At 37.6% G+C, this 27,075-nt stretch overlaps 1 protein-coding gene across 1 annotated transcript in view; it reads left to right on the top strand.

Moving 5' to 3' along the window:
- LOC149409986 (uncharacterized) overlaps positions 1 to 27,075 on the top strand; it is a 174,860-nt gene that overhangs the window by 60,959 nt on the left and 86,826 nt on the right. Inside the window, exons 13-16 of the mRNA XM_089648919.1 lie at positions 3,915 to 4,118; positions 4,687 to 4,723; positions 5,831 to 6,033; positions 25,339 to 25,413. Of these exons, the coding sequence (XP_089505045.1) occupies positions 3,915 to 4,118; positions 4,687 to 4,723; positions 5,831 to 6,033; positions 25,339 to 25,413 (519 nt within the window). The remainder of the gene's footprint in view (positions 1 to 3,914; positions 4,119 to 4,686; positions 4,724 to 5,830; positions 6,034 to 25,338; positions 25,414 to 27,075) is intronic.

Genomic DNA, 27,075 nt, shown 5'->3' with positions numbered 1-27,075 from the left:
AAAAAGTTTCAACTGCTGTATCGAAAAGCCATAATTTTAATTCTTTTAAATATTGAGGAAGTGTAGTAATCACTTGAATATTTTTCGGTAAAAGATTGAAAGTACGAGGTCCAATGAAACTGCAGTGTGTTTGCATTTGTTTCGTGTTCGTTTGGGGGGTATAAAATACATTATTATTTCTAATGTTGGTTCTGTTTTCATTTATTTCGAATTTATTTTTGTTTTTAAAGATGTATTTCATAGTTTGCAAAATAAATAGTTTACGGAGACAGAATATTTTAGATTCTTTGTATAACTCATCTGTTGAAAATGTTCTTTTCCGACTATACATAACTTTGATGATATAATTTTGAATTATTTGTAAAGGTTTGATATGTGTATGAAGCGCACCGCCCCATCCTATTATTCCGTATATGAGTGAAGATTGCACCAAAGAAAAATAAATAATTTTCAGTTTTTCAACATTGAGCACTTCTTTTAGTCTGTAAAATGTGTATGTAAGATATCTTAATTTACAGCCGGTATTATTAATTTGTGACTGCCAATTTAATTTTGTATCAATAACAATACCTAAATATTTAATCTTTTCAACTTTTCCGAGTTCAAAGCAAGATGAGCATATTTCTTGATTACAGTTAACGTTATGTATTCGAATTTTAAGGTTATTGGGGGGTTTATTTTTACTATTTTTAGAAAAGGTTAGGTAAAATGTTTTATTATAGTTTAAGAAGAGTCTATTACTTTTTAGCCATGATGAGACATATGTAATACATTTTGTTGCCTTCAAAAAAGTTTCAGGCCAGGATTTTCCATTCACTATTATTACTGTATCATCAGCGTAAGATACAATTTTACCAGGGATTATAACATCACACAAATCGTTTATGTATATTAGAAAGAAAATTGGGCCAAGCACAGTTCCCTGTGGTACTCCATTTTTTATTCCTGTTTCAGTACTATAAAAATCCCCTATTTTTGTTTTTTGTTTTCTGTCTTTGAGGTAGCTAGTAAGAATTTTTAGTGAATCATTTTTTAAACCTATTTGATTCATTTTTTTTATAAGTAGGTAGATTGTGATTTACCGTATCAAAAGCTTTTCTTAAGTCTAGAAATATAGCTAAACTCTTTTTATTTTGATCAACAGATGTGTATAATTTTTTAGTCAGATCGAATATTGCATCTTCAGTGCTTAGTTTTTTTCTGAAGCCATATTGATTTTGGGACAGAATTTTGTTTTGTTCTAGGTAATTCATTATTCTATTTTTGATACATTTTTCAAATATTTTTGAGAGGTTTGAGACCAAGGAAATGGGTCTGTAGTTGTCTAATATGTGCGTTTCTCCCGATTTGTGGATTGGTATTATGATAGAGGTTTTTAATTGTTCGGGAAAATTTCCCTCTTTCAAAGATATATTAAAAATATGTAGCAATGGAGTTAAAATGTAATGTTTTATTTTTTTTAGTGTGTTACCTGATAAACCATCAATTCCTGTAGAATTTGTTGATTTTAGACCGTCAATGTGTTTATCAATTTCATCTGTTGTGATGGGTGAAAAATATTCTAAGGAGATAATTGAATCGTTAGTTGAGTCTAAGTGTAAATATGAGTCTACGGGTATTGTATTATCAATTTGACTAGAAGATTCAAGTACTTGATCTACTACATTTGTGAAAAAGTTGTTAAAGTTTTCTGCAATGGCCGATTTGTCAGTTATAATATTTTCATTTATTATAATCTCATTGACATCGGTTGATACTTTTTTTTTTGTTCGTGATTTCGTTAATAATATTCCACGTTTTTTAACCTATTTAGTAAATTTCTATACATTAAATATTTCATTTTCATGAAAGGCATAATTCTTGTATTATTTTTTTGACAGGCTTTTTGATAATTTAACATCTCTTTGTATAATTTATCTCTTTGTTTAATAGAGACTATTAGTCCTACAGTGATCCAAGGCTTAATTTTTTTATAATTTCTCTTAGCGATGACAATTTTATTTGTACTCTTCGAAATATAAGCTTCTAGAGTTTTATAAAATAATTCTAATGCTGAATTTGGGTTAGCTATTGATAGTATGTTGTCCCATTTTTCTGAAAGAAGTAAATGTGTTTTTCTAGCTGTGCTTAATTTCGTTTATTTTCTGGGAATATAATCAGTCCATTACAATATTTTCCCTATGCACACTTCACATTCAACGTTTCTTACCTCATTCTTTATTTTCTAAAGAATTTTCCCACTAATTTTTGTTCTTTTCGGGATTGCGTTTCATAATTCAGTCACTATTGTTCCTGTATTAGCAGGCAAGTTCATGTTCGCACTGGATTCCCTCAATCCAATCATGTTTGTTAGTGTTTATCTTTATTTATTGGGGCGGCCTACATTTCCCTTCCCCGATCTCGGCTGAAATTCTACCTTAGGTTAAGCGTAAGTCAGTACTTCTAAACATCTCAAATCTTTATCCACCTTAATGTCATTAGACCTGAAATGAACATTATTTTTGCTCCTTTTCACCGGTTTGCCACTGTGAAGTAATTAAATATTAAGGTGTTACCCGTATTGCATCTTGTTCTCTCAAAAATAGTCATTAATTTTTTATTAATATGGAGCCATTATCATGAAATTTTTGTACCTCAGTCATCAATTTTAGCTAATGTGTCTGCCTGCCATTTTAATGTATTTGGTTTTATATAAACAGCCACATAAATTCTGTGTTATTTTAATTGCTCAATTTCGACTTAATCGTCTGCCTAACGAGCGTGGGTCTTGTATTGTTTATCTCAATATAAATATATGTATTTATGAATCAGGCCATTGTATTCACTTTCACCGATCCAGAACCATTGGTCCCCTGCCTGGTAATTGTCTAGTGCGAACTTCTCAAATTTGAATATCGATTGCGCGTGTTTTTTATTGATCTGTAGGCGTAGTTTTTATTTTATTTTTTTTATATTAACTCCACACAGGAGGCCCTGAAGAAAATAATTTCCCTCAGGGCCTATGTCATCTTTGGGGATGCTGTGTGGAGGGTCTTTTTGTGGAGAGGAAGGAGTGAACATGGGTATTGAAGAGTCCCATGTTGTAGGAGGGAGGAAACACAGAGGCCGGCAGTTCGTTCCACAGCCGAGCTGTTGAACTTAAGAACGAATCGTAGAAGCGACCCGTTCTCATGTGACAAATGTCAACTGTGTACAAATGTTAAAGTTTCCCCACATCATCCCAAACTCTAAATAAATCACTGTTTTGTTTTGTTCTCACCTCCCTACACAGTTTTTCCAGGTTCTCCTGAGTCTACTCTACGCGTAAATTTCACTTATTAAAAGTTTCTTGTTCTTCCCAGATAACAGTCTATGATACTTTATTCGATTCTAAATTACAATCAATCCTTTTGTGTCACTTTTTATCAATCTCTCCTCGTTTCTTATACCCCCAGTTCTCGACCAATGAAGTCTTGCATGTGAATGTGTTTAGGTTATAGTACATTAATCCTTCAAGTTGATGCTCGCGTTCCCATGTAATAAACAACGTAGATTACTCCTTTGTCCTGTCAAAAGCCATCTATGATTGGTTAATTTTAATCATAAATCTGGAAAGACACATCCCACTAAAACGCCCCTTTTTCTAATTACAGTTTCCTCTAGTTAGTCCAATAATATTCGCTAGGTGTCTCTAGTGTAATGATTTCTAAGTAATTGAGGTTAAGCTTTCATTAAATACATTTTCTTTTGGGGGGAAAAATCTATTTCATCACAAGGGTCCTTTATATTGTATTTCATGCAAATTTAATTTATGCAATATTGTTGTTATTTTTAACTTACGTTAGGTTAAAAAAGTTTATTGAGTTTAATTTACTGTGGTTTTTAATTTAATTTATAATCTTCATGTCAAAAGTTTAAATTATTTTTGTTTCCAGTCACTTGCAGCCTTCAACAATCCAACACTGTGAACTTCGGTTGCTATGATTCCGACAATATACCAACCACCTGCCCAATGAACATCGTTGATGGGAAAGCGATTCATCCTTCGTGCAAGGAAGGGCACGTCAGTAGAGAAAGTTTAGTACCGTTGAGCTGCCAGCGCGGCCGGTGGGACGGACCCGTTCCCAAATGCATCCCGAGTGAGTCGAGTGTCTTGTACAAGTATTTGTTCAGTTTAATTCACTTAATCAACGGATGATAGCAAGCTTTGAAAAGTGAATAACATTAATATATATCATCACGCACCACAACAATGTAAACCAGCGATTCTTGAGAACATTCTAAGTTAAACATGTAGATGTCATTTTGCAGTCCGATGATGTTTAAAATACCGTACAAGAATCCCAACCGCATTTCATATCACACGTTCCCACTGTACACTGCAGCATCAAATTATGGGAAGAGATAGAGCGCGCGTCTGTCCGGTGCTGCTGAAACGAGATGCTTTGCGTATCAAGTGACCCGCTAGGTTAAAAAAAGTAGCGTTGTGTGATGGAAATATATATTTTTTATTAATGATTTAATAAAATATTATCGGATAGCAAAATGAAACCTTCATTTTTAACACCAAATATGTCCCGAAATCGCTGGGCAAAATCCTTCCGGTACGTGCTGGTACGATTAATTTAGAATTTATTCTTCCAATAGTTAATCGAATCATTTCCAACGCCGTTTATGTTGATTTCATAAATATGTTTTTATTTACAGTTCCAAAGTCCAGTCCTACAAAGGCTGTTTTAGATGGGTAAGAATATTATTTATTTATATTAGTTAGAAGCCGGCTCCAGTGTTTTTAGGTTAGGGGAGCTTTATAAGTTCACCTCTCTGAACGCGTTTCTGCTTCCCGAAATATTTATTTATTAACCCCATTTTTAGGGGATTTTACATAGGAATAGTAAAAAATATACAAAAGGTACCATACAAAACTGAACTGCAGTCTGTGACAATCTTTTGTATTTATTTGGTGATAATTTGAAGAAGTCTACTGACTCATCATAATCATTTCCTTCCATTAGTGTTTCGGGCAATGAGGAATACTTATCCCAGAATTTGTGAACTGAAATAAATCCCGACTTCTAGTATTATCCAGTGAAATTCGAAAGCTTATCAATGGAAGCAATTCTGGACTATCAATGCATCATTTAGATAATGTAAATATTGTTGCACAGCCTCGCGATTTGTACTTCCAATTACCTCTTGCACCACAACACCCCCCCCCCCTCATTGTGGATGCCATAGTCTCACTGGCTCCAGACGGTTGGAAGCAGTTGGGACTCTTGTGCGGTATTCCACATAAAGAGTTGATCCAGTGCGTTTGATTGTTTTACTTTGTGCAGAAGAGATTAGCGATTCAGTACTTGTATGGCTATAAACCAAGAAGCACTCGAGTTGATTCCTGCGCTTTTCACGGCAGCGAGACTTTTGTACTTTGTACTAGTTGATACGGCCTTGGCAATAGATTGTTCAGAACTCAGAAGTGTTGATACAAAATGGGTCAAATTGTGGGAAATTAATATGTGTGATCAAGATATTGGTTTGAATATATCACTTGAGGGCATCTTCCAACAAAGTCTAGACAGGGCGTGTTAATTTAAAATATGACGCCGAAACCTAAATTGTGGATTCTATAAATTGGGGGACCTTGGTGCCTTATTTCGCAGTCAAACGATGGATAGAAGCGTTGTTTTTTTAAATCTTTTGTTGGTATCATATTATACTTTCGAAACGAGGCGACAGAATCAGATGAGGAGTTTGCTTATGAAACTACCCTGGTGGGCCGAATTCGTAAGACAGAGTTGATATATCGATGGATGAGGATGAGAATGATGATGGTTATTTCATTCTTCCCCAGCTCTAACTGTGCCTTGCCAAGCTACCCAGCTCACGGCAAGTTCAAAGTGGCGGGCCCTGACAAGGATTTGCTGCCTGGAACCATCGTGAATGAGTACACTTTCCTCACCTACTCTTGCGACACTAATTACGACCCTTCAACAACGAACCTACAAGCCACTTGCGATGGAGGAAAGTGGAACAATCCGCCTCCACTTTGCAAAAGTAAGATATATGTTATCATTGAAGACAATATTAACCCATCGGCATACTACTTTTTACTAGTGACGTTTTTATTATGCTTTCAGGTTTTTTTTTTAATATTCGTTAATGTTTATTTACACTGGAACAATTTACATTATGACTCTACAGTTTACAATTTTTACCCAGCTTAAAGGATACGGAAACTTAAAACTCGGTCCCCCGTCTAGTTTGTCAGAGAACTGCCTTGTTCCGTTTACCAAAGACATGAAATAATTCTTATCGTAATTTACCTACCGAGTAGTGTCCTACCTTATCAATAGAGAAAAACTAGAAGTGATTATAATCAGTAAAGTCTATGTAAGACGAAAGGGGTTCTATCCGAAACGTTGGGGATGCAACACGGCATAATACCCCAAAATTCTATAATTAAATAACAATCAAATTTTAATTCTACTCAAGGGAAACGATAGGAAAATAAAATAGTTTTACCTACCAATAAAACTTATATTATGTACCTAACCTCATTTAAAACCTTATTGAGAGAAGCATTCTCAAATTCCCTTTTGCGTGGCCCTTTCCAACTCTTTTTCAGCACCTTGTGTTGGTCAAGTGGTCACCAGATGCCACACAAAAGTAAAGCGCCACCCATGCGACTTTTGTCTACGACATTCTTCCTCATTAGTTCTCACCAGGCAGTGATTGCCTAGGTTTTAAATGAGGTTAGGTACATAATATAAGTTTTATTGGTAGGTAAAACTATTTTATTATGTAGCCTGAACCGTCATTTAAAACCTTTATTGAGATCTGTTTGTTATCGACTGGTGACCACTAACGCTGATGTGATACTATTATAATACGTCAAAAAACTGGAATACCTACTCATTTGTTACAGTGGGTGGAATAGGGAGGCTACAGACAATGCCCTATTTACCTCTAGGGAAGTGTTAACTTCCCTTGTGTAGAATTTGGCAAAGGTGTCCCGGCTCCTCCAGTTCCCTCGAGCCAGGATGTCATCCAGTCTAAAATTATCCAGCCAGTTAAGTGACGCCACTGCTGCCCGTACACTTCCCGGGGCAGCTGTGATCTTAGCTTCTTCTAGAATTGTTTTGACCCAACGGGCGATGACTGTTCTTGAAGCTGCCTTAACTGTTTCCGATGTAGTGATGAAGAGTTCTGTTAAATTCTGCTTTGTTTCCCTCCGTTCTTTGGAGGTTTCAATCAGTTTCTTAATCCAGTATGCTGGGTCTATATTTGGCTGATTTCCGTTTCTCAACCTGCAACCTGACTGTTGGTATGTAGCAGAGTCTGTTTTGGATCCGAAAACTGGCCATAACGAGACCCCTTCCTCATTTATGGATAGTTTGTCTGGCGAACACTGTAACAAGGTCAGGTCATGCACTCTTCGTCCCGAAGCTAACAAAAGTAAAGTCGCTGCCCTTCTTGAGACTTCAAAGATATTCAACTTTTTGGGTGGATTAGCTTCTAACCAGGTCAACACCATGCTGGGATCCCAGATAGGAGACTTAGACAGTTTAGGATGCCTTAATGCTGCTGCTTTGAGAACTTGTCTGACTAGAGGGTGTGAGCTTAGGTTTCCTTCTTCAGGGCTACTGAAAGTTGTTACTACCAATTTATGGAGTCGAATTGTGCTGGGAGAGAAATTGTCTTCTAAACTAAGATCTGTTAAAAATCTTGCCAGGTTACTTCCTGTAGGGACATTCGGGTTTACCCCGTGATTTAATGCCCACTTTTGCCACCTGAGTCATGCCGGTTTATATGTTTTGTGTGTATTCTCTCCAACCTGACTTTAAAAATTCTTTCTGTTTGTCGGACCAATCTGTTAATGACTGACTCCACCCCGGCACTTCCACACCTCCAAAATAAAATCCTCTACTTGTGGAGGAGGTTTCAAGGTTCTGGTGTCTATCAGCACTTCTGTCAGGTTCATTATGGAGGGCTCGTCGCTCGACTTTTCAAGTCTGGTCTCCAGAATACTTTCTTCCATCTCGGGGCTACAATCAGGTATAGGCCCTTGGCCCGGTTGAGGTGTGCGAGAACTATCGGCATGAGGCACGGAGGGGAAAACACCCAAGCTAGAGGAAAATCCCACTCTCGAGTCCAAGCGTTGACAAAACTTGCCTCTTTGTCGAATGCATTTAGGGACACATAATCTTCTACAACGTGAGCTGTCTCCGATGCAAACAGGTCTATAGTTGGTCTCCCCCTGCTGCTGGTAAAAGATGCCACACCGGAGGTTCGGAGAGTTGATCTGCCACCTCGTTGAACCTTCCTGGTAGGTAGTGGGCAGACAGTGAAATGCGATACGTGTCTATCATCTGAAGGACTTGACGAGTCGCTTCGAGCAATGTCTTGGATCGTGTGCCGCCTTCGTTGTGAAGGTACGCGACCACCGATTTGTTGTCTGACTGAATCAGGAGACTCGAGTCTGACAGCTCTGGCCCGTGAGGAGTAAGTGCTGCCAGCACGGCGAGCATTTCCTTGACATTGCTGTGGAGAAGTTGCTGTGTTTGGGACCGAGCTCCACTCAATCTGAGGTCGTCTAGCTGCGCACCCCATCCCCAGTCCGAGGCGTCGGTCGTGAGGGTGTGACGAATCACTGCTTGATGCATTGGTGACCACGTCTGCAGGGACCTGCTCCACCATCTCAGCTCCTCTATCGCTGTTCGAGGAATGGGATGGAGTCGTCTCGGTTTGAATGCAGGCAGCTTGCGACTGGCACACTGTAACATGCGAAGGTTAAGCCTGCCTCTATGAATGGCGAAAATAGCAAAATTGAGGGTACCCAAGAGGCTCTGGGCCTGCTCAAGTGACCACCTTCCTAGATTAATGTATTGTTTCAGTAAATTTGTTATTTTCGCTATTTTAAGTTTGCGGGAGGCCTTTTAAGTCGTCCCTTGAATTCCATGAAATTCCCAAATATTCAATTTTCTGAACTGTACACAGAGTGGATTTACTGAATTGTATTATCCACCCAAGAGTTTGTAACATTGAAATACTTTCGAATGTATGCATTTTCAATATATTTTCATTTTGATGTACTATCAAAAAATCACCTAAGTATACAATTATTCTGAGACCTTTCACTCTTAATTTTTGCGCTATCCAATCGGTAAGTGAAGCAAAAACCTTTGGAGCTGAGTCTAGTCCAAAAGGCAAACATGTCATTTGAAGCAGTTCTCCATTAAAAATCAGTCTCAAAAAACGGCGATGATTCTCATGAATTGGAAGATGAAAGTAGGCTTGAGAAAGGTCCATTTTAACCATCCAGTCCCCTGGTTAAATAAATGTTGCAACCTTATTAATATTTAAGTCTGAATTTGCTAATAGCTAAGAAATTGTTCAAACGACGAAGGTTGAAAACTGGCCAAAACGACCCGTCTTGCTTCGGTATGAGAAACATCCGTGACAGAAAAGAAGGCGATATTGAAGCTGATTCCAATATCTTTTCCTTTTTCATTTTGTCGTGTAATTTCTTCTGTGATTTGAGTTTTATAAGTTGAGCTTACCGTGTCTACCAATATACTTAGAGGGGGTTTCTGCCGAAAGGGTAGCTTGAACCCTCGGAACATGGTTAGCAGTGTTGGTGGTGCTTCTAATTCTTCCCATTTGCTTATAAAGTGCTGTAATTGCCCCCCCTGAAACGCCTTCTCCTGATAGTCATAGCCTATCCTTGTCGCCAAAATTCCTTCTTGGTTTGGCTGGTCCCCTCTTGTCCGCACCTCTTGCATCTTGATTAGTTCGCCCTCCGCGGGGGGCTTTGTTGTCTCGGAAGGGCTTGTTGTCCCGAAACGTCCTGCTTTCCCGAAAGGGCCTGCTCTCACGAAAAGGCTTCCTCACTGGCACTTTCTTGGGCATCTGCGAGCTGGTTGATGGCTGAGGGTCGAAGCTCGAATGTGGGAAGCATTTATCAAGTCCTCCCATCCGCTGAATCTGGGATTCTAGCTTCATTGGTTCAAAAAGATAACCCGCTGCTGGAGGAATATTTTTGGCTGCCTCCCGTACGTAGTGTCTCTTTATCTCGTTAAGGATTGCGTCCCTGCGATGCTGGATCGCATTTGCTCTCCTTCCACAGACCATCTGCAGGACATTTTTGGTCACTATCTGATATTGCGTATCCGGGGCAAATAGCGACTCCACTTTCTTGAAGAGGGGACCTGCTGACAATTCCTTGCCTTCCTCTGCACTCCAGTTTACCAGTTCCTGAAGAGATTTCTTGAGGCACTCATTAATTTGGTAGGCGGGAATGGGTACCGCTGCCCTGGGAACCATTTATTGGATGACCAACACCTCTGCCACAGGTCACCCCAAGTGGTTCGCTACGTTTGGTGACTTAGCAGGGGTACCCGGGTTTTTTTTTTTTTTGTGAGAAACAAACAGCTTTTATATAATATGCAGTGATAGATATAAATATACAAGTTAACTGAAGTCAAGCCACAGAAGTTTCTTATGTTAAAGTGCATTAGAAATGAAGTTTTAGTTTCTTAAAATTAATTTGGTGTTAAAGGAAGGGGAGAGGAGGGGGAAAATAGGTAGAGGATAGGAGATGCTGCCGATACATTCCATACTCTCATATTAATAATCGATCGTACGCATTACTTCATATCAATATTTCTTTAGGTTATTACCAAAAATGTCAATGCTGTAAATTTTTTTATTATATTGTGCACATATACGAGGAATTGGGGAATTTTTTCGAATGTTTGTTCTACACGAGGGTAGATAAAATAAATCAGATTGTCGGGTTTATCTAGACGGAATATGAAAATTTATTAAATTTGTAAGTTCTGGTGAGTCCAGACCATTATTTAGGATTTTAAATAATAAGATTTCATCAAAAATTAGACGTCGTGTTTGGAGGGAGTTAAAATTATGAAATTTAATGGATTCGGTATAATTTGAGAAGTGTAAGTTTAGTTTATAATTTATGTGTTTAAAATTTTATTTTTGAATTCTTTCTATTCTTTTGATATGGGCTTGGTATAAAGGAGTCCAGATCGGTGTACAGTGTTCCAGGTGCGGGCGAATATATGAGGTGTAAAGGGAATATAGAGTGTTTATGTTGTGGAAGGGTTTTGCTATGGTTCATGGGTTAAGGTTTGCCCGGGTCTTGGTGGCGGGTGCGTCAGCCCACCTTCTGCGTGGCGGGCCGGTTGGGAGACGTTGGTTGAAGGACACTCTTTACAACCGGTTACCGCTGTCCGGGCCGCTCGATAGTACAGGGGCCCGACCCTCAGGCTCACAACTAAGGGTGGACTGCTCCATCAGCGAGTGAAAAACCCCGCCACTGCTGTTGTTCCGGTTCGTGACCGGAGGGGACCCAGCAGCAGCGTTTGGGGCGCATTGGATGCCCTCTCCAGCCGGACTCTCCCAGCCTATCGCCTAGCACCGCAGTGGGTGGGCTGGAACCAAACGCTCATCACTCCTGGACAGCCTGAACCCCAGATTCCTACCCACCCCTCATACATTTCCATTCCAGAGCTTCCTTTCACCTCATACCCTTACAAAACAAAAAATAATAAAAAAAACCATGAATACACAACAATTTTTTTTTAACATCGTTACATCGGCGAGTAGCAGGCGTCCCCGGTGCGGGCCAGAACATTCGCGGCCTGCACACAAATTTAAATTCCGTTCATCACCATTTTTTTTCCCAACCTTATTTTCCTATCCGAAACTCAGATAGCCGAGCCGCCAGACTCCTCCTATCTGGACTGCCCGAGCTTTACCCTTGCAAGCAAGTTCCAACTCAAAGGAGGAGTCTGCCTCTATAGTCAAGCTGACGTCAACTGTGTGCGACTATTGAGTCTGGAAAACTCCAGATTCGACGTAATGTGGGTGCGCGTCAATCTTGCCAGTACGGCAAGATTCTACGCATGTCTATACCGCTCACCGAACCATAGCAAATCAGACACTTCCGAACTCTTCAAATATTTGAGTGATACTATTGATTTTATCCATGTACTTGTTACTGTCAACTTACTATGTAAAAGCCCGATAGGGCGTTAATAAATAATAAATAAATCTCTTGCCCCGCTACCCTTCGGCCGAGTTTATTGTTCTGGGGGACTTCAATGTTCATAACGAACCATGGTTGAAGTTCTCAGGCCCAACGGACTCGGCTGGCCGACAGGCGGAATCCTTTGCCATTTGCTACGGATTAGAGCAACTGGTTCAGGAGCCTACAAGGGTTCCTGATATCCAGACTCACCACTCTAATCCGTTAGACCTATTCTTAACTACTGTGCCACACGGTTATAAGATTGACGTCACAGCGCTTCTGGGATCATCTGACCACTGCCTAGTGACGACATCAATCCCCGTTAGCCTCAGACCAACCAATGAGAGGCTGAGGAGAAAAGTGTGGCACTATAGGTCAGCAGATTGGTTCGGTATGCGGGCCCATTTCAACGCTTTTCCGTGGTCAGCTGTTTGTTTTCGGACTTCGGACCCTTCAAGATGTGCCCAGGAGATTGGTGAAGTCATCAAATCGGCGATGGATGGCTTCATACAATCGACTACTAAAGAAACTGGTGTGGGCTCAATGCCGTGGTTCAGTCGACAATGCTCCGAAGCAGTTCGACGAAAAAACGCGGCTTACCGAGCCTACAACACATCTCGAACGCCCGAAAACAGATCAGCATATAACAAATCGGCAAAGGAATGAAAGAGAATCATTAATAGGTCAAAATTCCAACACGACCTGCAGATCAGCAAAAAGCTGGCTTCCTGCCCGCATGGCAGCTGAGCATTCTGGTCGCTTGTAGGCTCAATAGGTCGGAATTATTGCAAACCCAGTTTGCCACCTCTTACCAGACCTGACGGCTCACTAGCAAACACTGCCACCGAAAAGGCTAACCTATTAGGAAAAATGTTTGCGGAAAACTCGACCCTCGATGACGGAGGTGCTGTTCCGCCGTCGGTTCCTCACTGCGGCTTTTATATGAAAAAGCTGAGGATCCGGCATCGGGATGTACTCCACGTTATACGGGGGCTCGATGTTAACAAAGCTAGTGGACCTGACGGAATACCTGCCCTGGTATTTTTTTATTTATTTTTTTTTAATTTTTTTTAATTTTTTTTTTTTTTTTTAAGAGACAAACAGCTTATACATAAAATATAAATATATACATGTTAAAAACAGTCAAGCCAAAAAAGTCTCCTATATTAATATTGATTGGAGATGGAGTTGTATTGCATAAAAAATATATATATATATATATTTATATTTTAGGTGAGGAGGGGAGGAATAGGAATTTAGGATGAGGATAGGAGATGCTCTAGATACATTCCATACTATAGTATTAATTTTCGATCGTACGAGTTACTTCTAATCGATATTTGTGAAGTGTATTGCTAAAAATAGCTATGTTTTGAAATTTAGTATTATATTGGGCACATATACGTGGAATTGGTGAATTTTTTCTAAAGTTAGTTCTACATGTAGGTAAAAGAAACAAATGGGATTGCCGTGTTGATCTTGTTGGAATATGAATATTTATTAAATTCATTAGCTCTGGTGAGTCGAGGCCATTGTTAAGAATTTTAAATAATAAAATTTGGTCAAAAACCAAACGTCGTGTATGAAGTGAGTTGAAGTTGTGGTAATTAATAGAATCGGCGTAATTTGAGAAATGTAAGTTTTGTTTATAATTAATGTGTTTAAAATTTTTTTTTTAATTCTTTCGATTCTTTCAATGTGGGCTTGGTAAAAAGGAGTCCAGATCGGTGTGCAGTGTTCTAGGTGGGGACGGATGAACGCTGTGTAAAGGGAATATAGAGTCTTAAGGTTGCGGAAAGGTTTCGTTAAACGTATTATAAATCCTAGCATTTTGTTGGCTTTGTTGATGATTGCATCAGTGTGTTGAATGAAGTTTAATTTCACATCCAGTATTACCCCAAGGTCTCTGATAGATTCTACTTCTTTGATTTGTGTCCCGTTTAATGTATAATAAAAGGAAATTTTATTTTTGTTACGTGTAAATGATAATTTATTGCACTTTGAGGTATTTACTACAAGTTTATTTGATTCACAGTAGTTAAAAAGACGATTGAGATCCTCTTGAAGTTTAATGCAATCTTCAATTGATTTGATAACTAAGTAGATTTTTTATCGTCTGCATATGCTAGGTTATTGGCGTGTAAAAAACATTTGTGAATATCACAAATATACACATTAAATAATAATGGCCCTAAATGAGAACCTTGAGGTACACCGGAGGGCACGGAAAAGAAACTGGACTTAGTTCCCGCAACTGATACACATTGAAGTCTGCTCCGAAGGTATGAAGTGAGCCACCGAAGTAAATCACCATGGATGCCTATTTGACTTAATTTTTTAATTAAAATTAAATGGTTTACTTTATCGAAGGCCTTAGAGTAATCAGTGTAGATTACATCTACTTGGTTTCTATTGTCCTTATTGCTCGTTTAATGTTCCGTGAAATTTACCAAATTTGTTAGTACCGATCTTTTTTGTAGAAATCCGTGTTGTTGGTTTTGTATGTTGCGAACAATTGTTGTATAAATTTGATCGTAGACAATTTTTTCAAAGAGTTTACTAAATACAGTTAGAATTGAGATTGGGCGGTAGTTTACAATGTTGCTTTTAGAACCTGTTTTATGAATAGGGATTATAGTTGCTTCTTTAAACTTTGTAGGAAATTTTCCTGCTTTTAGTGACATTCTAAATATATTAGTTAGTGGGTATGAAAGATTTTTTGCACATTTTGAGATAAAGTATGGCGATATACCATCACTGCCAGCACCCTTACTAATGTCTAAATTCTTCAGGTATTTATTGATCAAAAAATTGTTTATTTGTACGTTCCCAATCGGGTTATGATTATTCATATGGGTAAAACTATCGACTATACTGGGATCATTCGTGTCCTTATCATTAACGTAGGTGGACTGAAAGTGTTTAGAGAAAAGTTGACACACTTGTTGAGCACCGGTGCCTGACTCATCTTTAAGGTGCATGATTTGTGGGATGCCATTTGTTTTACTTTTGCTTTTAGCATAGTTCCAAAGTTGTTTATTATTTATAAGAATATTAGATTCAACTGAACTTATGTACTGAATAAAGCAATGCTTCTGTAAGTTTTTTTGTTGGGTACGTTTGATTGAAAACTCTATGTAGTCTACTGGATTATTATTGGATTTCCATTTTTATGGAGTTTTTGTTTATCTTTAATGATTTTAATTAGAGAAGCTGAATACCAGTTTGGAAATTTTCTCTTTTTGATGATACGCTTAGGGACAAACTGGTTGATGGTACTGTTTAAAATGTTGTAGAAAGAATCGACTACTACGTCAATATCCGAATTTTCCTGAGTAAATGACCAGTCTGTCATTGACAGATGTTGGTTGATTAACTCGTAATTGGCTTTTGTAAACTGATAAATTTCTTTAGGTGGGGCGTGAGTAATAGGAATTATATCGATTTTGAGCATAATTTTGAGTGATGGGTGGTGCGAGTCTTCGCTGACAAGAGGATCGCATGCACGAGATACTTGGAATTCCTCATTACAGATAACTAAATCCAGGATTCTGTTATTTGCATTTTTTATGTAATTATATTGTTTTAATTCAGAATAATGGATTGTGTCAGCAAGTGAGGAACTAATTGTGTTCAAGTTTTCAGGTGTCAAGTGTGAATCATTGTTATGTATATTCCATGTTACGGTGGGCATATTAAAAAAGTATTGCAGAGGTGTGCTGCGGAAATAGTTCCAGTTTTGACAAAGCTCTTCAAAATGTCCCTGAAGTGTGGCACTGTGCCCGCTGGTTGGAAAAAAGCGGTCATTCATCCTATTCCCAAGAAAGGTGACCGCTCCAACCCGGCCAACTACCGCCCCATAGCGATCACATCAGTTCTGTCCAAAGTGATGGAACGTGTGATCAACGACAAACTGCTCACATACCTCGAGAAGAACAAAATTATCAACCACCGTCAATACGGATTCCGGCGGAACCGCTCGTGCGGTGATTTTCTCGCGTATGTGTCGCATGTTTGAGGGCGGTGCCTGGAACGTCACGGTGAGACCCAAACAATCGCACTAGACATATCCAAGGCCTTTGACCGGGTCTGGCACCGAGGACTTGTCAACAAATTGCCTTCTTACGGACTTCCCGCATCCCTGTGTACGTGGATTGCTGACTTTTTAAGGGATGGGTCGATTCGGGCGGTTGCTGACGGTTTCACCTCTTCCTCGCACTCTATAAATGCTGGCGTCCCACAGGGATCGGTTCTGTCTCCGACTTTGTTTTTGTTGCACATCAATGACCTTTTGACATGTGCACCGATTCATTGTTACGCGGATGACAGTACAGTTCATGATAGCTTTTTGTTTGACAAGCCCCTAAAGGGCACACAAACTCCAACGGCTCGGAGGGCTTTGAAGCAGAGAATGGACGGTTATCTCGAGAGTATTTCCTCCTGGAGTAAAAATAATCTCGTCCAATTTAATGTTTCAAAGACCCAATTCTGTCTGATTACGTCTAAAAGGGATCCAAATGATAATCTAGTCTCCTTCAACGAAAGCAATCTTCCGAACAGGCCTTCCATTGATATGCTTGGTGTAACTATAAGTGACCAGCTCAGGTACGGGGGCTCCATCGAAGCCAGAGTAAAGTTGGCCTCTCAGAAGCTGGGCGTACTGTACAGGGCCCGCAGATACTTTAATAGTACACAACTGCTGACCCTGTACAAATCGCAAGTGCGCCCTACTGTCGAATTTGGCAGCCATCTCTGGTCCGGAGCCCCAAAATACCTGAAAAAAACCCTTGACTCTGTGCAGAAACGGGCGGTCCGTTTGATAGATTCCCCAATCTTAACAAACGGACTGCAATCTTTAGAGCACAGGCGTCAGGTAGGTATGCTGTCCTTGTTCTATCGGTATTACAATGGAAGATGCTCTGAGGAACTAGCATCATTGATCCCTTCGGCACCGGTGCGTAGTCGGGATACACGCCAAACGCGTGCCCAACATTTATATTTTTATATTTATTTTTATATTTATTATATTTTACGCCCAGAGGGCTTTTACATATATACATAAAGGCAGTACAATTTAACATGAGAAAGAAATATACATACATACATAAATGAATTAAAAATAAATGTATCAAAAATTTAAATTTTAAGTTCAGTGAAAAATAAAGACCAAAATTTAAAGTACTGTGATCAGAGAATCACAACATTATTGTTACGGTATTGGTTCGGTATTGGTTTCGCATAGTACGAAACCGCTGTACCGGGGAATTAGCTAGTTGCAGGAGTTCGGAACTGTCCGATTTGTATTTTAATATTTTATATAAGTTAATTTTAATGATGAAAAAACTTTTTTTTTATAACTAAATAATACTACAGATTATGATGGTTTATAATGCTTCTATGAATCATACATTTAATTTGCCGATGTAGTTGATAAATTTAACAGTGAACTTCTTTAGTGAGAACTTGTATCATGGATAAATGATTTGATTATTTCATGTTTATATTGTATCAGTGACATATTCCATACATCTATGTGCGAATACATATTTCCCAAGTTTTGAATTCTGTGGAGTGGTATATTGAACTGCGTCCTGGTCGTAGTATTACCACAATAAAACGGTATTACTGACCTTGTGTTTCTGGCTGGCACATTCAAATTTATGAGCGCCAATAATTCAGGGCTGTCAATTGTATTATGCAAGATTTAAAATAGAAATACAGATCGAAAAAAGTTCTTCTGTCACTCAAAGTTAATAGATTAGATAACCGTAATAGATAAGTGTAGTTTATTTGTTCTTTAGGTATTTTTAGTTAGGTATTTGAACACGGTTGAAATTTGTCACGTGAGAACGGGTCGCTTCTACGATTCGTTTTTAAGTTCAACAGCTCGGCTGTGGAACGAGCTGCCGGCCTCTGTGTTTCCTCCCTCCTACAACATGGGACTCTTCAAGACCCATGTTCACTCCTTCCTCTCCACAAAAAGACCCTCCACACAGCATCCCCAAAGATGACATAGGCCCTGAGGGAAATTATTTTCTTCAGGGCCTCTTGTGTGGAGTTAATATAAAAATAAATAAAAAATTGTTGCAACAGGGCATGGCTTAGTGACCCCGCGTATTGCTCTGCTTTATTCAAGTGCAGAAACTCTCCATTAACCTCCAACTGGTTGAACATGGGGTTGGCCAGGTATTTCCTTACGACATCCCCATACCTTACTTCGTTCCATTCAGGTAGGGTTGCCAGATGATAATTTGATAAAGGAGGGCAGATGGGTCTAAAAAGGAGGATTTTCTGTAAAAAAGGAGGACATTCAGAAATTAAACGATTTTTTTATATATTTTTTTAATTTATTTTAATCATACTTAGCTGAGCTGCCAATTTTGGAAAGAAGTTCTTGGTTTTTTAACAAATAATTATGAAAATCTTCACATGTCATGTTTTTGAAGTTGTATTTAGTAAGAATTAAAGATTTAACTGACTGCACACTTAGTCTATTCCTCTCTTTGCTCCACTGAGTTATGCGTTATGTGCGCTTATTTATTTATTTAAACGCCCATTGGGCTTTTACATAGATAGTTCATAAAAAAGTAATATTCTGAAGATTGCAAGTTCACAAAAATAATATAATATAACCATATCCATATAATAATAGCAAGTAAAAAGTACAAAAATAAGAATATTCCTACTCCTATGTTATACAGACTTAAATTAGTTAATAAATAATGTAAATGCTAGGTAGTGGCAGCAGTAACATGATACAATACGACACATAGTTTATGAGGCCTTTGAGTTAGAAAGCTAACGAAATAATTATTGGTAGTATTGTTAACAGATATACATACTGCATTTGACTGGTTGTAGTGGCCTGCTAAATCGAGGGCGATCGGTCAGCCATTTTACATAGTTTATATAAAAAAAATATTGTGAAGATTCTAAATAAAGAATAGTAAAGCAACAATATAACATTAACCTTTAGACATATAAAACCAAGCAAAAAGCAAATCTAAACATGATAGTTTGTAGGTATAAGCCTGTTTTGTCAATCTTGAAGAAATAATTCAATAAGAAGTGCAATAGCTAGATGTTTATTGTTTTAATTTAAAAGTTCTAATATTTTGGTTTTAAATTTGGAAACCGATTGGAAATGATAGACATCGATTGAACTATATTTGTTTCCAAGTGTATGAAGCCTTTGAATTGGAGAGTTTACAAAGTAATTATTGGCAGATTTGGTAACAAAATATAGAGCATTTAAACGAGTATCACGGGTAGGTATACGCAAATTAATTAAGCTCGTTAAATCGAGGGCGTCCAGGTTGCCATTTGATATATTGAAAAGACAAACTAAGTCACTCACTGTGCGTCTTGTAGTTAAATCGCTTAGGTTTAGTAATTCCATTAGATATGTATAATTAAGTTCTTCGATTGGTATTCCAAGTTTGTAATTAATAAACCTTAGAAACTTATGTTGTACTCTTTCGATTTTTTGCTGATGAGTCTTATAAAATGGAGCCCAGATTGTTGAGTTGTACTCCAAATTACTTCTTACCAACCCAGTATAAAGCAATTTGAAGGAATTAATTGTTTTAAATTCTTTTATCGTCCTCAGAATGAACCCCAGGCATTTCATGGCCTTGTTGGTTATTTCATTTATATGAGGAACAAAAGTTAATTTACTGTCAAATAATATACCAAGGTCCTTAATTTGTTCGACTCTTTTTAGGACATTGTTGTTGATGCTATATTGATATTTAATGGGATTTTTGATTCGGGTAAAAGTTATTGATTGACATTTTTCAATGTTGAAAAACAGTTCATTTAGGGTGCACCACTCTTGTAGCCTCACAAGATTTGATTGCAATACGCTACAGTCATTATGATTAGTTATTGTTTTGTAAATTTTTAAATCGTCCGCAAATAAAAGTATCATAACTCCATCGAAGATGGAAGTTATGTCGTTAATAAATAAGGAAAATAACACTGGGCCCAGATGTGAACCCTGTGGGACTCCGGTGAAGATTTCAAAGTGATGTGAAAAATGTGAATTGATTTTTACTGATATTTTTCTTTTGTGAAGGTAGCTTTCGAACCATCTTAAAATATGCCCAGTTATACCCAGAGATCTTAGTTTGTTTAAAAGAATTTTATGTGAAACTTTGTCAAAAGCCTTACTAAAGTCTGTGTACACTACGTCTGTTTGAAGACGATTGTTCATGGAATTAGTTATATATTCCTGATATATCATTTAGTTTGTTAGAGTAGATCTTTTTGCTATGAAACCGTGTTGTCGATGTGAAATTACTTTATTGATTTCAGGCGAGAGTTTAGAGAGCAGGACAGATTCAAGTATTTTCGGGATTGACGACTGGATACAGATAGGTTTATAATTGGAAATATCAGATTTATCACCTTTCTTGAATATTGGAGACAGAAAGCTTGTTTTCCATTTTATCGGAAAAATGCCAGTTTTTATGGACAAATTAAAAAGTTTAGTTAGAGGATAAGTCAATACTGATGAGCATTTCGATAAGAAGATTGGTGTAATGTTATCATATCATATGTAATGGCCCCAAGGCTTGGAATAAACTTCCTATGGAATTGAGATGTATAACCAGCCCAACAGAATTTAGATCCAAACTAAAAACCCACTTTTTCAGACACTAATTTCCATAAATCCGTCATTCTATCCAAATATATATATATATATTTTTTTCATTTTTTTATACTGTAATTGTTACATTATCTAGCGATTCCGTTTATTCAATTTTTCTATTAACTTGCCTACCAATGGACAATGGACAATATCAGCGGGAACATAACAAGTCAATCGGTTTAATTGTTGGCAGATGAATCATCTAAATGCGTTTAAGATTGACGATTGATTTTATTCATTAATTTCATTCATTTAACATAAATATCCAGCTAACCATAAAACACCCTAATATAATGGAACTTCCTTCTTCTTCTGGCGTTAGTAAGATTAGATTGTTAATATTAATTTTAGTTGTAAGTTGCTAAATATGTAAATACTCGTATATATGTCGTTAAGATAGTAGTTATAGGCCTTAGTCGTAAGTCACTAGATATAAGTCTTAGAGATAAGTCAGTAGTTCTAGTATTAATTATTTAAGAAATATATTTGTACAGCGCCCTTGAGGTGATTTCTCACGAAAACGGCGCTATATAAATTAGCCAAATATTATTATTATTATTATTATCAGGACCAGCCGATTTGTTAAGGTCAAGGGATTTTAATTTGGTTCTTATATCACGTTCTTCAAATATACATTGATTGAAATCGATGTTATTATTATTAGGTGTTGTGGCGTCGAGCATTGGTGAGTTGTTTGTAGAAGCATAGATTTTACTGAAGAATTCAGCAAACAGATTAACAACTTCTTGGGAATTATCGGCCATTTTGTTATCTAAATACATGTTAGAGAGAATACCAGAGTCATTGTTGTTAAGTAATTTTGAAAATTTAAAGATGTTATGGGGGTTGGCAAGAGCCGATTCTTCACAGTTGTCGATGCACTTTTTATAACATTGCTTGGACATTTTTTTGGTTGACTTTCTGAGTTCGTTAAAATTAGCGTAATCAATAGGATCGCGTGTTGATTTGTAAATTTTATGAGCTATTTTTTTGTCTCTAATTATTTTAATGAGATCGTTACTGAACCACTTCGGATAGTTATGTACATACATTTTTGAGACAGGTACAAGCGAATCAATAGATTTATTTAAAATTAAATAAAATTTATCTACCATTTCATTTATGTTTTCTTCAGAGTCCAAGAAGTTCCAGTCAGTTGAAGATAAAAAATTAGTGATTTGATTATAATCGGCTTTGAAGAAGTTCAATTTTGTTGATGCTGATGGATTTATTTTTTTAATTGAACTGTTGCATTCAATCAGTAGAGGGGGGTGATATTTGTCTATTGGGAGTATAGATTCATCAGATGCGAATACTTTAACAAATAAAGAATTTGAAAAAACTAGGTCGAGAAGACGAGAATTAATATTGAGTATATAGTTTAACTGTCGTAGATTTAGAAAATTGGACATCTCGATTATCTCATGAGAACCATGGTTGATGTTGTCCGTGGTAGAAGTTTTATTGTTATCTATGTCCCATATGACATTTGGCAGATTGAAGTCTCCTGTCATAATCATGGTGGCGCCAGGAAATTTCCTTCTGATTGTTTCGATTTCGAAGTAGTGGTCCTTGTATAGTTGGGCGTCGGAAGATGGGGGAATGTAGATACAGCCAATGATGATTTTTTCACTTTTGGTGGACACCATGATGAATAATTGTTCAAAACTCAAGTATGCACTTGAGTTTTCTTGATTTGAGTCTATTGTTTATGGATAACAATACACCTCCTCCTCTGGTTTTAATGCTTTTGCTTCTGTCTTTTCTATATACTGTATGATTAAAGAAGCCCAATTCGGAAGTTTCAATGTTTTTATTAAGCCAAGTCTCAGTGAAGGCGTAGGAGTCGTGGTTCAAGGTTGGTAAGTTTGTTTTCAGGTCCTGTAATTTTGTCCGAATTCCTCGTACGTTTTGATAGTATAATGAAATTTTAGTGTTTAGTTTTTTGGGATCGTTTTAACGATTGTAGGATTGTTATTAATATATTTTATTGTGATATCTGTTTCACCTGAAGACTTCCTTTTTTCCAGTTCTTCTCTTAAATCTATTAAATGTTTACGTTGTAGAAAAGACTGGTCTTGATAAATTCGGATATGATTTTTCAGAGTGTCTTTCTTTTTTAGTAGAATTTTCGGCCATTTAGCTTCCGGAAATTCGACTTTTATACTTCTCGGTTTGTCAGTTTTCCGAATACCCAATCTGTAGATTTTTATGTCAAGGTTTGTTGTCGAGGCATCCATATCGGAGATAATTTTCTTAACTGCTGCGATATCACTATTTATTGATTCAGTCTGAGAAGGTGAAGTATTCTCCGGAATGTTATGAATAATTAGATTTTTGTCTCTGTAGCTTTGTTCTTTCATTTCAGCGAGGATTTCGCACACGGTTTGGGTTTGGGCTTGTGGGGAGCACACATTTGGATTAGAAGTTTTTAGAGCTGTTAACTCGCCCTCAAGGTTTGCCATTTTTACTGCCATTTGAGCGATGGTTCCTAATATATCGTTTGTTCTAGGTATTATTTTAGCGATCTGCTCCTTTGTAAATTTATTGTTAGGCTCCATTATCATATTGGTCAATAAGTTGACTGCATCCTTCGCCAGTGAAATATAAGCCTGAGCGTCCATATTAATTAAAAAAAAGTTTTTTTTTTTTTTTTGTAAAATTTTAATTGAAGATATGGCTGGTGGGACTGCCTTGTTTCCGCTGCGCTTGTAGTAACCGCTATGAATGATAGCGAGTAGGTACCTCTGGCCAATACACTGCAATACACTATGCACTGTATGCGGAGAGCGTTTGGTATCCGCTACCCACACAGTTCGCGTTGAATAATGTCACAAATATATTTGGTGCACTTGACTGTTTTGTATTATTCGTTTCGAGTTATTATGTGATGGTTAATCGTGAACAAAATAATGCACTATTCTGACTTTAATGCTTAAGCATTTCAAGGAATAGAATTTTCACTAAAACTTTCGGTAGAACTCTTTAAATTTTGTTTTTTTGCGAGACAGAATATTATGCGTGTGAACTGTACAATTCTCGTTGTTACTTGATGAAATACAAAAATAAAACTCGTAGACAAGATCTATTAGCATTTATGAGAAACATTCAATGTTTTCAACACTTTTAAATTAGATTGTCCACTGCTCGTGCAACTTCAAATCATAATATGCTTCATCTTCATCTGATTTTGATTTAAGAAATGAAATCAAGTTACAAAATTGATCGTTTAGCTTAATATCGTCAATCTCTACACCTTTGATGTTCAGGAACTCAATGCATGAAACTAAATCATCATATTATAGGTTTTCGTTCTCTTTCAGCAATGTCATCCACTCAAAACATTTGTAATCTTCCAAGGGTTTTACCCATTCCATCAAGTAATTTTCACAAATACTTAAAAAATCTCCCGCCACTCCCGCCCGATGTTTAGCAAAAAGGAGGACTTACAGTATGTAAGGGAGGACAAAACATGTAAAAGGAGGACATGTCCTCCTTTTGGATACCATCTGGCAACCCTACATTCAGGCGAACCGAAGTGTTGTAAACCTTAGATTTTCTTTATGCGGTTTGCGTCAGCCGTAGGAACTGTAGGTTCCTTACACGTGGTTTCCGCCATCGATAGGTTTAATTCCTTGAACTCATGATTAGGATTTACTAATCCCATCCCTAGCGAAGATGATGAATTTCTCTCCACGTGCATCTTTTGATCTTTCGATGATGCGTCCTCGTCGGAATCCACGTTTCTCCTATCTTCGTATGTTTTAGACGCCATGAAATCCTGAATAAACGAGCTAATATGCTCCACTTGAGCCGTGAGTTTATCAGTGCGATCTCTTTTCGTAGATTTCGTCGATATCGGCAACTTTCGTTTCGGCTCATTTTGTTTTGGCAAAATAATCTTGTTCACTTCTTCTACCGTCATCTCTACCGAATCGGATGATGACATCTCGGAGCCACTCATTGTTAATTGGAAAAGAAACCAAAACACAAAACACAAGGTACACAAAACACAATGTAAATAAACAAACAACACAAAATGGCAGACAAACTTTTCCGTCGTGTTCACCACGTGTTTTATCCGTTTTTAAACAGTTAGAAATTCTTTTTGTTTTAAAAAATACTTCGAACAGCCTCGCTGTTATAATATAATGTATTGTTTTGAAATAATTATACACTTAAAATAATTAAATACGAGAAAAATCGTTATAAATTTGGTGCTACTTCGCAACGACAACGCCAGCGACGGAATTTAAAACGCTAATGAGTCACATAGGTGGCGCTTTACTTTTGTGTAGCATCTGGTGACCACTTGACCAACACAAGGTGCTGAAAAAGAGCGGGAAAGTGCCACGCGAAAGGGAATTTGAGAATGCTTCTCTCAATAAAGGTTTTAAATGACGGTTCAGGCTACATAATGTATTAATAATGTAAGCCGATTCGTAGTAAAGATTAATCTAAAACGGTGATTTGACACAAGTTTTATGTCCGAATGTTACCGACGTGTAAAATGCTAAGTTCTTTGCCTACTGCTGACTGAAGTTTTACGAAGTACAGCAAATAAATACGACGGCAATGAAATGGTCATTATAACTGCAATACAGCCCCAACTACTTTCTTCAATCCTCTTCTAATGGTTTTGTTTGTTTTTAAGTTGCAGACAAAACTTGTCCACCGCTACCGGAAGGTGCCGTCACCGCTCAGAAGTCTGGACAGAAAGCTTGGGATAGTAAGTCTGTCTACATATCTCCTACTGAACCTAACATACATAACTCTGGCCTTTCCCCTATTTGTAAATAATTGATAATATGTGTAGTGATCTTCCGTGCCGATCACCCAGATTACTTGTTAATAAAATACGTATGGGTACTCCGTACTATTTAGTTTTATTTAGGTTGCTATAAGTATTTATACAAATGGACAATTTTAGAGGTGTAATTGAAAAGAGGACGAGTTACAACAGACACGCCTTTTTATACATTTCGGTCATGCTGTCTCATTCAGATATGCCTGTATCTTTCATACCGACAGACATACATTATGCATTACCACAATATGAATTTTCAATTTGGGAGGCGGCTTTGGGTACCGCCGCCCGGGAACCATTTATTGAAAAACAAACACCTTTGCCGCAGGTCAACCCAAGTGGTTCGCTACGTTTGGTGATTTAGCAGGGGTGCCCGGGTTCACATCGAGTGAGGTGTGTTCGGGACTAGCTGCGTAGCGTGCCAGATCGGGAGAGGCTGGTTTGGGAGACGCTTTGACCTCTCCATCTGATCTCTCGGCACATCGCCTTGGGCTGCAGTGGAGGGGATCTATTCATTCGTCCGCCACTCATACCTTTTACCTTTCCAGAACTTCCTCTCCTTTCTTTCCTTAAAAATACCCACCACACAGCATCCCCAAAAATGAAATGGGCCTTGAGGAAACTTATTTTTCTCAGGGCCTCCTGTGTAAAGTTAACGTAAAAAAAATTAAATCTTTTAAATACATCAAACGAATAAACAACAAACTCTGCAATACAGAGCACTGTGACTGTTCGAGTAGTGATCTATCTGCATATTTACAATCTATTGTGAGTATCGCCTTATTTAAAGTGAATAAAATAAAATCTAAAGGAGAATACGCCTCATTCAAGATAGGCATTCCTATTGCCATTAAAAGTGAAGTGCTCAAATCGGAAAATTGGCCCAAATATTCCTATTTAAAAGAATGGGAAAATAAAGTGAATACCCCGCGGCTTACTGGTTTCAAACCCAGTTGACATACAAATAATTTACATTATTTTTACCAAAACGTTGGAGGAATGAAGAGCAAATGCGCTTTATTTTTTACTAATGTTTTGGCAAACAATTATGACGTAATTGGACTCACTGAGACATGGCTTAACTCAAGTGTGTTCAACCCAGAGCTCTTCGATGACAGTTTCATAGTATTTAGAAACAGAGATTGTGGTAGTGGCCGTAGGCAGGGAGGAGGCTGTCTATTAACCGCGAAGAGCGAGAATGGCCTTATTAAGGCAGAGCACTTACCTGCTCTGGAAACTGTCAACGAGGACTTATGGGTTAAAATTACATTTAATTCGTGTGTTACTTTTGTATGTATTGTGTACTTCCCACCTGCGTCAAACTTTGACACATATTAGTTGTTTTTCAACAAAATACATCAAAATATAGATTTTATTGGTGAAAAGAATGTAATTGTGCTCGGAGATTTTCGGTCTCTCCCAATTCAATAACATTCTAATTATAAATTCAAGAGTATTAGATGTAATTTATTGCAATACAACCATACATGTTATTCATAGCACTTCTCCTCTTTTAACTGAAAATCAACATCATTAGAATTTATTTTTTCATGCAAAAACAACATCATTCTTCTTAAAAGGTTG

Source organism: Hesperophylax consimilis, chromosome 28 (genome assembly GCF_061612785.1).
Source record: "Hesperophylax consimilis isolate HC1 chromosome 28, BYU_Hcon_1.0, whole genome shotgun sequence".
Taxonomy (NCBI): domain Eukaryota; kingdom Metazoa; phylum Arthropoda; class Insecta; order Trichoptera; family Limnephilidae; genus Hesperophylax; species Hesperophylax consimilis.
Note: the sequence above shows the minus strand (reverse complement) of the source record. Positions and strands in the feature narration are given on the sequence as shown.